Source organism: Monodon monoceros, unplaced genomic scaffold (assembly GCF_005190385.1).
Source record: "Monodon monoceros isolate NGI ecotype Baffin Bay Population unplaced genomic scaffold, NGI_Narwhal_1 Super_Scaffold_2, whole genome shotgun sequence".
In the NCBI taxonomy this organism is placed as follows: Eukaryota; Metazoa; Chordata; class Mammalia; order Artiodactyla; family Monodontidae; genus Monodon; species Monodon monoceros.
The window spans coordinates 53,653,588-53,668,777 of NW_021703776.1; the positions used below are offsets into that span (position 1 = coordinate 53,653,588).

At 36.5% G+C, this 15,190-nt stretch overlaps 1 protein-coding gene across 2 annotated transcripts in view; it reads left to right on the forward strand.

Moving 5' to 3' along the window:
* The first annotated feature begins 6,625 nt into the window (after window positions 1–6,625).
* STK31 (serine/threonine kinase 31) overlaps window positions 6,626–15,190 on the forward strand; it is an 84,369-nt gene continuing 75,804 nt past the window's right edge. For both annotated transcript variants that reach the window (XM_029234112.1, XM_029234113.1), the window contains exons 1-3: window positions 6,626–6,653; window positions 6,742–6,794; window positions 12,610–12,708. In XM_029234112.1, the coding sequence (XP_029089945.1) occupies window positions 6,626–6,653; window positions 6,742–6,794; window positions 12,610–12,708 (180 nt within the window). The remainder of the gene's footprint in view (window positions 6,654–6,741; window positions 6,795–12,609; window positions 12,709–15,190) is intronic.

Sequence of the window (15,190 nt, forward strand, 5' to 3'; positions counted from 1 at the left end):
AATTTATTTAAGTGAAAATACCTTATACTACTTTTGTCAAAATTCATGATTTATTACTTTATATAAACTTTTTATCTCTCCTAACAAATGAGGTTATTTTTATATTAGCCAAAAGCTTAAAGTACGGTAAATATTTTTAGTTTATAATAGTTTAACTTTTTCAGGCTATTTTAAAAATTAAAGATATTATTGAGGGTTTTGAACAAATATATTTCATTCAAAATAGTTACATGAATATCCTTAATTTTTATTTTTCAAACTTTGTAATGTTGATTTGTTTTAAAATAAAAAAGTGTATTTTAAAATTATATAATCATTTTCTAGTGGTATCTAATGATTTTTAAGTTGTTTTGTTAACTATGCATTGTTTATAACTGTATTGATGCCTCCCGTGTGCCACTTCAAATTCTCTTGGTGCACCTTTAACTCCAGTACTGCTGTGAGACACTTCCAAGCAGGCTTCTGACAGCTTCACGTGGAAGCCATTTGATGGCACTTTGTCTTGCGGTCTTCTCTAAAGATCCTCTGACACTGTGGCTTGGGATGCCCACTGGAACCCTTCTGCATCATACATGTATGAAATACACGGGTGGGTTAATGACCTTGGGACCAAACTTGACTAATGGGAGGTGGAAGCCAATAGATAGATAAATAGTTCCCCTTCCTTCTGCTGGGAAGACAGTTCTGAGATGCCTTTCATAATCTTTCTCAGAAAATAGGATTGAGCACTAGTCACCCATAGCAATGGTCAACCCCACATCCTTATGTTAGCTTTCTCTTTTCCCCTTTTCCACTCCCTGACTCCTTCCTCTGGTTCCCTCAGATAACTTCCCAAATATACTTACCTGTATTTGAACATTTGTCTTAGGCTTTGCTTTTTTGTGAGGGGTAAACCCAGCCTATGACAGGTATCAGGAATGGCCCTCAGGATGGGATTCTGTGACTGCAATATTCATTGAATAGATGACAATAAAGACCCATAGCTGGTGATAAGTGGGGTAATGATAACTCCTGGCATGTAGATGCATCACAGTTACTGTAGTGGATTTGCGTGAATAGCAGGTGGAAGGTGAAGTGTTAGGTTATACCGTAGCAGTGACATTACTGTGGAATGGGACTAACGGAAATTATAAAGATGGAGGTGTTCTTTAGCCATTGTTAACTGCTTTGGAAACCTTGAAAAAAGAAAATGGCATCGGTTCATGTTAGCTACTTAAGGCATGCTGTGGAAACCAGAGTGCCTCAATAGCACCTTTCAAGAAAAATCTCATCTCATGCGGATGTAGGCCATCTGTGCTGACATTCCAGCCCAAATTTAATAGTAGAGGTGGCAAGGCTGCAAAGGAAACTGAATGCACAGCCTTGATCATTTCCTCCACCAAAGTTAGCATGCCTACAGGAAAAGGAACCCTGAAACATGCAATGGGGACATGTGTGTTGGTGAGCCTGAGAAATATTGAACCCTCAGGTTTTCCTGAACCTTTGAGCTGGCCGAAGCAGTCTCCTCCACGTTGCTAGAGAGCAGTCTGCCCTTGCCTGGAGATCCTGCAAAGACTATTTGAGGCACTTGCATTGCAAGATAATACTTGTTCTCCTTAAGACCCATCCCTGCTATGCCTCATTGACTCTGAACTGGTAACTAGGATCAGATCTCAGCATACCCTTAGAGCAGATATACAGTCCTTCCTATAGGAGGATAGGTTACAATTTGCATGAACTGCAGGTTCTGGTCTAGATGTACTGGAAGAAACCTAGGAAACATGTTTGGGAATAGATCTTGAGGGTGTTGGATCAGGGAGTGGAATATAAGGCTTGACAGGAAAGAGTGACATAGTAGCACTTACTCATGACTCAGGCTTTAATGTCCTGGCAAGGGTATCTGGAGTTGGTCGTAACACATTGCTAGGATAGCATATGGAAGATACGGTAGAAATGCCAGAAGTTATTTGGCATAGTATTGAGGAGGGGGTCAGAAAGTTCAAGAAAACAGCAATGTTAGAATGGATTTGTTGTTTAAAACTGGAGAAGCTACCACTTGACTGTTTTCTTTGGGAAGGCTCAGATGATGCTTGTAACTAAGGCAATAAGAAATGTAATGGTGAAGAATATACTGGCAACACAGAAGTTCGGCAGTGGCTAACCTCTGCAGGGTAGAGTTGATGGTAGAAGATGCTGCCATGATACTGGGCTCCTTTATATAAGTGTAGATGATGGGATGCAGAAATGTCAAAGGCCAGGTTGTGGAACTTAACTGTCAGAGGCCCAATGGACATAATCAATAGGTACAAAGGCATGGATTGGTGAAGAAGGTTAAGATCATGATGTTCCAGGGGGAAAGATAGAAGCACGGCTGATTAGGATGTTATTTGACTTGTATAACCATGGTTCCTCACTCAATTTCTGAATCTAAGGCAGTTCAGATCTAGAGCCCATTGATGGAAGGGAAAGCCCAGATCCCTTTGAGGAAGGATTCTCAAGTATATATGATTAACATCGCCTTGATGCTTCCCCAAAGGGTCAGTCATTTAACACCATTTACCAGGGTAACTATGCAGTAGAGAAAGAGGAATATTAAGATTTTAAACCAAGGACTATTGGACAGGATCTGAGCTGATATGGATCCCAAAGGACCCAAAACACCATTATGGTCCTCTGGTTTTATGGAAGCCCAATGATAAATGAAGTCCTGGCCGAAGTCCATCTCAGTGGGTACAGTGGGTCTGGCCACACTCTTTGTTTATTTCTACAGTCCTTAAATATATATAATTGGGATAGAAGCTGATAATTCTTGCTTTTTGCCCTAGATGCTTCTCAGGTGCTGCAGGCTTGAGTCAGAGTTAATGACCTAAGGGCCTCCCTGACCAATGGGTTATGTATATATAAAGTCAGTAGGGATATAGAAGACCTGAACAACTATTAACCAACTTGATCTAAGTGACATTTATAGAACACTCAGCCTAATGACAGCAGAATACAGTAGTCCCCCCTTACCCCTGGTCAATATGTTCCAAGACTCCTAGTGGATTCTTGAAACCGTAGATGGTACCAAACCCTATAAATATTACATTTTTTCTATACATACATACTTATGATAAAAGTTTAATGTATAAATTCGGCACAGTAAGAGATTAACAATAACTAACAAAATAGAACAATTATAACAATATACTGTAAAAAATTATGATAAAAATTTTCTCTCACAATCTGTTGTACTGTAGCCACATTTCTTCTTGTGATGATGTGAGATGATACAGTGGCTACATGATTAGATGAAGTGAAGTGAATGGCATAGGCATTGTGATGTAGCATTGGGCTACTACTGACTTCCTGAAGATATGTCAGAAGGAAGGTCATCTACTTTGCTGTGTATCAGAACCAAAGACATTACAAGAAAAGAAAATTTCGGACCAATATCCCTCTTGAACATAGATGCAAAAATTCTTAACATTTTAGCAAATCTAATACAAGAATATATAAAAAGGATAATACATCATGACCAAGTGGGTTTTATCCAAGGGATGCAAGGTTGGTTTAACATTTGAAAATTAGCCAGTGTAATTCATCATATTAACTAATTAAATTAATTAATTAACTAATTAAAAAAGAACCACATGATCATCACAATAGATGGAGTATTCGACAAAATTGAACATACATTCATGATAAAAGCTCTCAGCAAACTAAGAATAGAAGGTAATTTCTTCAATCTGATAAAGGGTATCTACTAAAACCCCACAGCTGGTATCAGTGGAATAGCACTTAGCAATAAGGAGCAACGAACTATTGATACATGTGAAAAAATGGATGAATCTCAAAATAATTATGCTGAATGAAAGAGAACAGGGAAAATGGACATACTGTATGATTTCATTAACATCCAATTCTAGAAAATGCAAACTTACATATAGTGACAGAAAGCAGAATCTGTTCTTTGGGGTAGACATGGGGAGCCAAGTACTATAAAGGGCCATGAGGAAACTTTTGGGAGGGGGTAAAGGAAATGACTGTTATCTTTGTTAACAGTGAGGATGACTGCAACAGTATATAATATGTTCAGCCATCTAAATATGTACTTTTAATACCTGCAGCTTATTGTATATTAATTATACTTCAATCAAGCAGTTAAAAGTTAATGGAGGGGGGCTTCCCTGGTGGTGCAGTGGTTGAGAGTCCGCCTGCCGATGCAGGGGATGCGGGTTCGTGCCCCGGTCCAGGAGGATCCCACATGCAGCGGAGAGGCTGGGCCCGTGAGCCGTGACCGCTGGGCCTGCGCGTCCGGAGCCTGTGCTTCGCAACGGGAGAGGCCGCGGCAGTGAGAGGCCCGCGTACCAGAAAAAAAAAAAAAAAAATGAATGCAGATAATTTTCTACTGTTATGAAAGGTTTGCCACAAAAGGTAATATCTGCTTATAACCGGATAGATAAGCTATATTAGTTTTTCCCCCTTAACGTGAAAAACGCTGCAATACAAGAGAGGGATCTGACGCTAGGCTGGACCGAGAAATGCTTGTAAAGCTACCAATCTGAAAACCACATTTTCATTAACTAAAGTCATTTTCTCCTTTCCACCTGTAAAAAAGAATGCCGGGATTCTTCTAACTTGGCTGCTTTAAAATTTTAATCACCGCGTACAAATTAGGAAAGGCCACAAAATCCAAACCACCACCTTATATCATTATTTGAAGGCTTGTTAAAGAAGCAGCCATTAGCCCACAGGTGCTGGGAATACCCGCCCATAAATCTTGCAGGTGCAGTCTCCGCGCACTGCGCGCCGGGTGCCTGGCCTCAGACAGCACGCCCCGCCCTAGGCCCCCAGGCCTTGGTGGTCACGTGAGCGAGGCACCGGCTCGCGCTGAGCCAGTATGAAGGTGCAGCAAAGATCGCGCAAGCGCAGTGTGGGGCCAGAGTGGCAGGGGCACGCGAGGTAAGCCTCTGCACTTGCGTCACGTCCGGCTGACGGCGAGCTGACGGCGAGCTCACTGCGAGCCACGGCCTAGGGACGGAAGGCTGAGGGCCCAGCGTGTGGGGCCGGGGCACTTTTCTAGAACTTCTCTGGCGAAAAGTGCGAGGTCAGTAGGAGTCTTTTTGGTAGGTTCGATGGTGGCTGCTTCAGGGACCGTATTTTCACCTCTGGTGGTCTTTAGGGCTGAGCAGTATGGGCACGGCCCGTTTCCTGGCCTTCTTGGTCTCCGAGCCGCCGGCGCACTTCTGAGGGTGACAGGCACCCCAGTTGCTGAGTGTGGTGCCGGGAGGCGAAGCCGGCCTGCAAATAACAGGCCTGCGTGTTCTGGGTGAAGACAGGGACCTGCAGGCCTGTTGTCGGGTGGAATTTTCTCTTCCCGCAAACTACGTGCCGTTTAAGCTTCGAAATCCCTCCTGAAATAGGTGTTAAGGAGCGACCTGAACTTAACTTATTCGAAACTCTCGATGTGAATTGGAAGTGCCGTTTGGTAATCCAGGTTTGCAGAAAGTGGGTGCAGCATCACTTCCTTCATAACTATGTGGAAAAGTCTTTTTTGACCCCTTTAAAAGTAACATTTAAACATTATTCTAGCAGTGGCTTTTTAGATCGTGTGGTGCGATTTCCAAAGTAAACATTTTCATTTTTACTAAGTTTAAGCCAGTGTCTTCCAGTGAAATATAGTTTCCCTGAACAGATTCCAACTTGGTTTTACAAGTTTTTGCTCAATTTAAAAATTACTTTTGGACAGTATTTGAGGAAGAATCCTTCTTTTAAAGATGTGTTAGTGTATGCGAAAATTTTTTTTAAAGTTGTAACGAAATTAAGAATAAAGTTTAAAAAATTTTTACGACCTTCCCCCCTGCCCCCCCCCCATAGGGTTAACTTTTACCCCATAGTTGGGAGAGCATTTGGAGCTTTGGTGTAGTGATGTTTAGTTAACTCTTCAATTTCTTTAAAAAAATTTATTGTTTTCCATTTCCTTCAAAAAACTAACATTTATGCATGTAAAGTGCAATCTTCTGGTGTTTTAAGGATAAAATTATAAACTAGTAGACATTTATCTTGAAATATTTTGCAGTTGGGAAAGCAAATTATTTAATGAAAATTATTTTTGAAGGTATGTATAAAGTTTGATTCATTTTGCAGTTTTTAAATGCAGGGTATCTTCAAAAGCAGAAACAACTATGCCTTTTAAATAAAATGGATATGTTTATTTAAAAATTAAATACCAGTCGGAAGCATTTGTTTTACAAATGTTTGTAGTGTTTCTTTTTGTTTAAATTATGGAAGTCCTACTCATGTTTGGGGAGGGCATCAATTATTTTAGAAGAGTATGCACGTTGTTCTGAAATATTTATTTAACTGATCAAAGTGTGCATGAATTATACACTTCAAGGTAAATTTGTAAAGGTTTGGCTAAAGAGATAATTTCAAAGATAGAAATTGCGTATGATGAAATTGCAAAATACAATATACTGAAAACAATTATTGAAGAAACTATCTTTGGGGTTGTTTTTAATATAGAGTTTAAATTTTGATAACTTAGGACAAAACGTATTTGGAGGAATTCGGACATTATATGGTTTAGTCTTTATTCAGTGTTAATGGACAGATTAATGGAACCTAATTCGAAGTATTGAATTGTTTTTCAGGAATTGTCCAAATGGATGAAGAAGTACATTACAGTAAAGGTACTGACACTAAAAATTATTTTTGGTTGTAAGAGCTAGATGATCTTGATGAATTTCTAATTTTCTTTGCATTGTGATTTGGTTTTAGTTGAAGATGTGATTGGAAGTCACGTAGAAGATGCAGTAACGTTTTGGGCCCAGGTAAATAGTAGCCTGGTTGATTTCCTCTCCCACCCTTTCCTCCACTAATCCAGGTCCTCCCCAACAAAAACAAAAATAAAAACCCTGTAATGTATATATATCATTGTTATTCTCAATGCTTAATTTTTATTGAACATTATTTAACACAGGGCATTATTAGAAGACAAATGGTTACAGCTGGAACTTAATACCAGAATTATGAGTAGTATGCTCATAATACACTGAGTTAAAAAAGAAAACAGCAAAATTGTAGTTGTGGTTTTAGAATTACATTCAATTTAACACATCTAGGCTGCATAAATTACTGAAGATGCTGAAAAACTGTTGTATTTCTGAAGTTACAGCCCCATCTAGAGGTCTCTGATAAGATTGTTTCTTAAGTGATACTAAGTTTTAAAATTTCAGTCATTTTTTTCTATTGGCTTAATTTTGAATTTGAGGTACAATGTTTTTCTCATCATATAATTGGAAGTACTAATGGAACATTTATAATTTTACATTGGCATGCTTCAGGACAGATAAGTTTACTCAGTTTTAAATACAAAGCAAGGCACCAAAGTGCTTATGTTCCAGAATTTAAAAGGTGAATCCCTCAGAGGTACACAATTACTCACTAATTTTTAATTTTGTGAACTACATGATATAGGAGGGAAGGGAATAACATTTCTCTGTACTTCTACAGCCTGAGAACTCCTTTTTGTACGGGTAGAGTGAATTGGCAATGTGGGAAATAGGATTTATGAGAAGAAAGGTTATAGAAGACATATGATTAACTCAGTGTTCCTAAATCTATATAGAAAACATTTTAGAAGGGTGATAGTCATAGAAAAATTTTGGCAAATTTGTATCTCTGCTTATGAACATATTTTCTAAAGGTTCCCCACAATGTTCTGGTTCAATGCCCATTGTCTCTGCATTAATAGCACCTGTGACCCTCTCAGCAGTGTTCCAGGTTGGATGATAAATGATACTTTTAAGCTCATTATATAGGAAAAACATTTATTATCTTAAATAAGATTTTCAGACCAGCACTGTCTGGTAGAAATACAATGTCAGCCATATAAGTAATTTAAAATTTAGTAGACACATAAAAAAGTAAAAAGAAATGGGCAAAATTGATTTTAATAAATATATTTTATGTAACTCAGCATATCCAAAATATCATTTCAAAATATAATAAATACAAATGTTACCAAGATAGTTTATTTTCCTTTTTTTCCTATCCAGTGTATATTTTAGATTTCCAGCACGACTTAAATCAGACTAGCCATATTTCAAGTAAGAATTGGCTATTGTATTGGTCATTGCACCTCTAGACTTTGATCTTTATTGACCTTTATGTGAAGCTGTTGCTTGAATTTGGAACTATGATTTAAACCAGGAGTCAGCAAACTTTTTCTGTGAAATATTAGATAGTAAATATTTTAAGGTTTGTGGGTCTCTTTTGCAACTGTTCAGCAATACAAAAGCTGCCATTGTAGTGCAAAGGCAGCCATAGACAATACATAAATATGTATAGCTGTGATCTATTAAAGTTTTATTTACCAAAAGAGGTAGGAGAGCCCATAATTTGCCAACCTCTGATTTCAACCATGAAGTTGAGGCCCCTGTAGAAATTTAAACATATTTCAAAAAGTGAGGAAAAATATCTTAATTGGATGAAAAGATTAAGTGAAAACTGATAAGGCGTCCATATGAATCGAATGATTTTTTTCGAGAAGCAAATTGTTTGGGCACACGTGCGAATCCATACCGGAGACACGCCCTGTATGTGCCCCTTCGACGGTTGTAATAAGAAGTTTGCTCAGTCGACTAACCTGAAATCTCACATCTTAACACATGCTAAGGCCAAAAACAACCAGTGAGAAAAAGAGAGAAGACCCTTCTCAACCTTGAGAAGCATCTTTCAGGAGTGTGATTGGGAGTAAATATGCTTCTCCTTTGTACATTGTTTCTAAGCAAGAATTTAAAAAATGAATCCTACATATCTAAGGAACATCTTTTGATGTTTGATAAAGTTTTGATATATTTTGATAAAGTAGTAAAAATCAAAGAAAAAAACTTTAGTAAGGTGACATTGCTAAGATGCTCTATCTTGCTCTGTAATCTCATTTCAAAAACATGGTATTTTTGTAAAGTGTGGTCCCAACAGAGGACAATTCATGAATTCACATCAAAAGACAGTTCTTTATACAACAGCGCTAAAAATGGGAGGACTTCTTTTCACATTCTTATAAATATGCAGCTCACCTGTTGCTTACAGTTGTTTTAATTTTGTATTTTTCAAGTGTGCATTTTGTACACTTTGTGGGGATAGGCTTACTGTGTGTGATTTTTCTGGAGGTTGATAATTTTGCTTTAAGTAGGTTTTCTTTAAAAGAATGGGCAGTTACATGCAGGTTTCAAGAGTATTTTCTGTTAAAGAAAAGTTATATAGGCTTTGTTTGCTATCTTAATTTTGGTTGTATTCTTTGATGTTAACACATTTTATGTAATTGTATGGCTGTATTGAATCATATAATATGAAATATTAGAAGTGATTTAATAGTGTTAATCAATTTAAACCCACTTTAGACACTTTTTTTCTGAAAAATACTGCCAGATGCTGATGTTCAGTATAATTTCTTTGCCTGTTCAGTTACAGAAAGTGGTGCTCAGCTGTAGAATGTATTGTACTTTTTAACACCAGTTGTGTACATCCTGTGTAACAGGAAGGGCGAGAATAAAATAGTAATCCTACAGAAAGTATATGGCAGGAGAAAAAAGGTGCAAATTTTAACATTTAATTAGGTTGGGATAGGCTGTAGATGAAGAGTAAATAGAGATTTAGAAACATGTGGAGGCAGGTCAAGTTGAAGGTTTGCTCACACATAGTCTCTGTTTTTCTACCACTATGGATTTCTGCCATTTAAGCCATTTACATGAAAACACTTCAGAAATTTTGGTAGGCCTAGTTTGATGAGTGGCAGTTGAAGGAATCTTAAGTGTTTGACCTTTGAAAAAAAAGAGCTTCCATTTATACTAGTCCATATACCTACAAAATCTAATTATGTAAAATACTTTGGTGTATTTTGAACTTTGAGAGCTCATTCCAGGAGTTTATTTACAAAGGCTGCTTCAAGTGTGTCTTGGGGTCAGTTTAAATTCACTTCCCATTTTTACTGTTTATCAGTACTTACATTCATCATGATGTCATTTGAACTGCTCTTTCAGAGTTTATTTTGTTACAGAGATAATCATGTTCTTTCTAGCCTTATTGAATATGTTATTGATATATATATTTTTTATTTTGTTTTTTTGAATTTTATTTAATTTACTTTTTTTGTACAGTAGGTTCTTATTATCTATTTTATACATATTAGTGTATACATGTCAATCCCAATCTACCAGTTCATCCCACCACCCCCCGCCCCCCCTGCCCCCCGCTTTCCCCCCTTGGTGTCCATACGTTCTCTACATCTGTGTCTCTATTTCTGTCTTGCAAACTGGTTCATCTGTACCATTTTTCTAGATTCCACATATATGCGTTAATATACAATATTTTTCTCTTTCTGACTTCACGTTATTGATATATTTTTAAAGAACATATATATATATTTAACAGTTTACTTTGAAATAACTTTAGACTTACAGGAAAGTTGTAAAATTAATTTCTTTATACCCTTCACCTAGCTTTCCTTGTTGCTAACATTTTACATAACCGAAGTACAAGGGTCAAAGTCAGGAAATTAACATTGGTACAATGCTGTTAAATCTTAACTACAGCCCTTATTCAAATTCCACCAGTTCCCCGCTCCCGCCTCGCCTTTTTTTTTGTTTCTATTCCAGGATCTAATTCAGGATCCCACATTATATTTAGTTGTCATGTATCCTTAGTCTTGTCCAACCTTAGATAGTTCCTTTATTTATACTTATTTTTCATGATTTTGACATTCTTAATGAATTCTGGTCAGTTTTTATTTGTTTATGATTTCTCATAAATAGATTGGCAGTAATACTACAGAAGTGATGTGTACTGAAAGTATGTCATATTGGGGATTTATGATGTTGTTATATTTCACTATTGATGATGTTAACCTTGATCCACTTGGTTAAGGTGGTAACTGCTGGGTTTCTTAATTGTAAAGTTACTGTGTTTCCTTTTGTAAGTAATAAGTGTTTTAGAGGGAGATGCATTGAGACTATCTAATCTTGTTTCTCTTAAACTTTTTTTTTTTTTTTTTTTTTTTTTTTTGCGGTATGCGGGCCTCTCACTGTTGTGGCCTCTCCCGTTGCGGAGCACGGGCTCCGGACGCGCAGGCTCAGCGGCCATAGCTCACGGGCCCAGCCGCTCCGCGGCATGTGGGATCTTCCAGGATCGGGGCACGAACCCGCGTCCCTTGCATCGGCAGGTGGACTCTCAACCACTGCACCACCAGGGAAGCCCTCTCTTAAACTTTTTAAGTTTAAGAGAATTTTTTATTTATTGCTATGGCCTTTGCCTAATGATGGTTTTCTATTTTCCTCATTCCTTCTACATTTATTAATTGGAATTCCTCTTTAAGGAAGAGCTATTTCCTCTCCAGCATTTATGTATTTATTTATTCAATTATTTATATTAATATAAATCCATGGATTTAATATATTTATATTTAATATATTTATATTTAATATATTTATATTTAATATAATCCATGGATTATAATCCCATACTATCATTTATTTTGTTGTTTAAATTGTTCCAGCTTTGGCCAATAGGAGATTGTTTACATTAGCTACTGTATCCTTTAAAATGCACCCATTCTTTTTTTGAATATTACTTTACTTTCTGGCATCACCAGATGTTCCAGGATCATCTTTTATTTCCCTGTCCTAGCCCTGGATTCAACCACTCTCCAAAGAACTCTTGTTCCTTTTATTGGAGAATGGTGTTTAAAAATCAAGATCTGGGCACTAGGTGTGCTTATTGCTACTTGAGTGTCATTGCTTCTAGGCTCTCTCAGTGGACAGAGATAGGAACTATATATATATTTATAAATATACTATATAAATACAAATATATATATAACTAACACATACACATCTGTATCTCTGTGTGTCTCTTTCATATATGCATATATTGACACACAAACATGTATACACATGCACACATATATGTGTGTTTGTGCATATGTGTGTGTATGTATACACACACACACACACACACGAGTTCATACTGATACTTTCCAATTGTAATCTAACACTGCAGGTTCATTCTAGCCTTCTTTCCTTATTTGTAATTTCTCTCTCCCTGCTTTCATTATCTAGAACATATTTACTTATTTGTTCAGTCCTAGTATACACCTAAAGTAGTTTCAAAATTGTTAACCCATGCCCCTGTGAGAAATAAATTTACTAACTAGATTACAGTATTTATATACAGAGAACCTGTACATTTTGAAATTGTTTTTACATCTGTTTCCTTTACACAACAACAAATATGTGAGAAGATCCATGTCATTTGGCCAAAATATGGTATCTATTTTGAGCAATTAGAGCTAAAGTAAAACCCAGAGACAATTGTTTAAAGTTACCTCTTAATATGATATTAATAATATTTGGTATCTTAGTTTGAATTCCAAGTAATTTGAACTCATTGAGAAGTAAAAATTTTCTATAGCCTAGTTCCATTTCTTACAAAGAACTTTTTTGAATTATGAAAAAATGACATGAGAATTGATTTAATTTCTAATGCTCCGAAACCTTTTAAGTATTATGCATAGTAGAACCCTCATTTGCATAACACTGTCAAATAATATTTTACTGAATCTTATACTATATCTGTTCTTCCTTCTAGAGTATTAATAGAAATAAGGATATTATGAAGATTGGTTGTTCACTGTCTGAAGTCTGTCCCCATGCCAGTTCAGTTTTTGGGAAACTTGATCCAAAGAAGGTGAGCCATATTCTTGGGTATAATTATTCTGTCTTTCTTATTAGCTTTCCTGTGTCTCAGATTTTATAGTTTTTGGAATTTTTAATATATTTGAAAGGAAGAGGCAAGTTTTTAGAATTTGTATAAACTACAGTCGTAATAAGTTTACTTTTTCAAAAATACTTATGAACTATCTGCTAGGTACTGGGCACTGTGTTAGGCATTAAGTATACAGTGGTGAACAAAATAGAATCCTTGCCCTTGACACTGATTCATAAAAATTTGTAAGAGACATACTTATGGAGAACAGTTGGACAATATATATATGTACCTATATTTTTTAATTGACATATAACTTACAGTGGAGAGTGTATCTCTTAATCTCTTGATGAATTTTTCATATCTATGCATCTGTGTGATCACCACCCAGATCAAGATACAATTTTATCACCCTAGAAAATTCCCTTAGGCCCCTTCTCAGTCAATTCTTGGTCAGTAGTCCCCTAACAAAGGTAATCATTATTCTGACTTCTATCACCATAGGTTCATTTGCCTGTTCTTAAATTACACAATATGTACTCTTTTGTATATGTCTGCCTTGTTCAACGTAATTTCTGAGATTTATCCAAATTATTGTGTGCATCTATGTTATTGTGTGTTTGTTCTTTTTCAAGCTATGCAGTATTTCACTGTATAAATATACCAAAATTTATCTGTTCTCCTTTGATGGGCGTTTGGAGTGTTTGTAGTTTTTGGCTACTGTGAATGAAACTGCTGTGAAATCCTTATACAAGCCTTCTAATGGATATTTTAACTTATTTCTTTTTTGTATATACCTAGGAGTAAAATTGCCAAGTCATAGGGTAGGCATGTTTCACTATAGTAGGTACTGGCCGATCAGTTTGGAAAAGTATTGAACCAGTTTGCATCCTTACCAGCAAAGTATGAGAGTTCAGTTCCTCAGTGTCCTCACCAACCCTTCTCATTGTCAGTCTTTCTAATTTTAGCCATTTTGGTGGGTGTGTATTGTTATTTTGTGATTTTAATTTCATTTTCCTGATGAGTACTAAGCTTAAGCATGCTTTTCAGGTTTTATTACCCATTTGGATATCCTGTTTTGTGAAGTCCCTATTTAGATCTTTTCCCAGTTTTCAAGGTTGTTTGTCTAGATTGATTTGTAGGAAGTTCTGTACAGTTGGCCCTCCATATCCATGGGTTCCACATCCATGGATTCATCCAATTGTGGATCAAAAACATTCCAAAAAATTTTTAGGAAGTGGAAGAGTATTGGGAAGGAAGTCTTACTCTTTACCTCTTTGGGTATACTTTGATTTTCTTTTAATAATGTGCCTTTATTTAGTTTTATTTAAAAATAATTTAAAACCCCAATGACATATATAAAAAGGTATAAAAAGAAATTTAGAAGGAAGAAAGGATTGTAGCTTGGAGCTGAGCATCAGAAAGGATAAGATAATGCAATTTGTAAAGATTTTAGGGTTTTTTTTAAACATCCTTGTAGTCTGTGACTGTGTTTAATAGTATTATGAGTAAAGACATATCCGTTTTTCCTCTGTTGAATGCAAAATAAATTACTTACTTTACAAAAAATTCAACCTATTGTCAGTAATAGACTTCTCATTATAAATGATTACTTAGCCACCTCTGATTATCTGTGAATGGATTATACTGTGTAAATTTTCTTTAGTGATTGAGTAGTTCTCTTCCTCTTACCATGTAGTCAGGACATGGGGTGTGAATTGTGGAGTCGTGAGAGAAGATTGGGACTAGGCACAGTGGGAATGACTGTATAGTTCTGACTGTGCTCTCAAGACAAACCTGTTTGGGATAGATTTGTATTTATGATGGTGGTTGTGATTATTCACACTAACAGAGACAAGGACCTTAGATTGCTCAGTTTGGTTGGGTTCGAGCTCTATTTCTAGAGGTATCCCCACCCCTACCTAGACTGGGTTACAATGATACACCATTTCTGTCACTTGCCTTGTATTGAATTGTTAATTTTATTGGTATATATTACAAAATCGTAACTAACGGTAATGTGATCTTTTGCAAGGTTTGAAATTGGATAGGACGGTTGATGATCAGGTATTTCTGCTACTAAACCTGTTTGCTTGCTGAAAAATGAAGTAAGATGGCTAGGAGGGGGTACCATGCCACTTGTGCTCTCTCTTGCCCTTCAGTTGTTGAGTGTTAGCTGAGGGAACCAGAGTTAAGTTGTAATTGAACACACCTGTCCTTTGTAGCATTTGCTTTCTTAGCTATCCATTTGTGTGTAAGTTGATTTGTACTTTGTTGCTTTGAGGAGTTGAGGATTTTTACATTTCACCCTCTGTATTCCTTTTGCTTTAAAATCTGTGAATTTGTCCTAGTTCAGAGTGATAAATTAATTTTATACTCCATCACTTAAAGCCATGCTCCTCAACCTTTTTTTCATTATGCCCTTCTAAGGCATTTTTTTCCCTAATGGGTCTCCTCTCTGCAA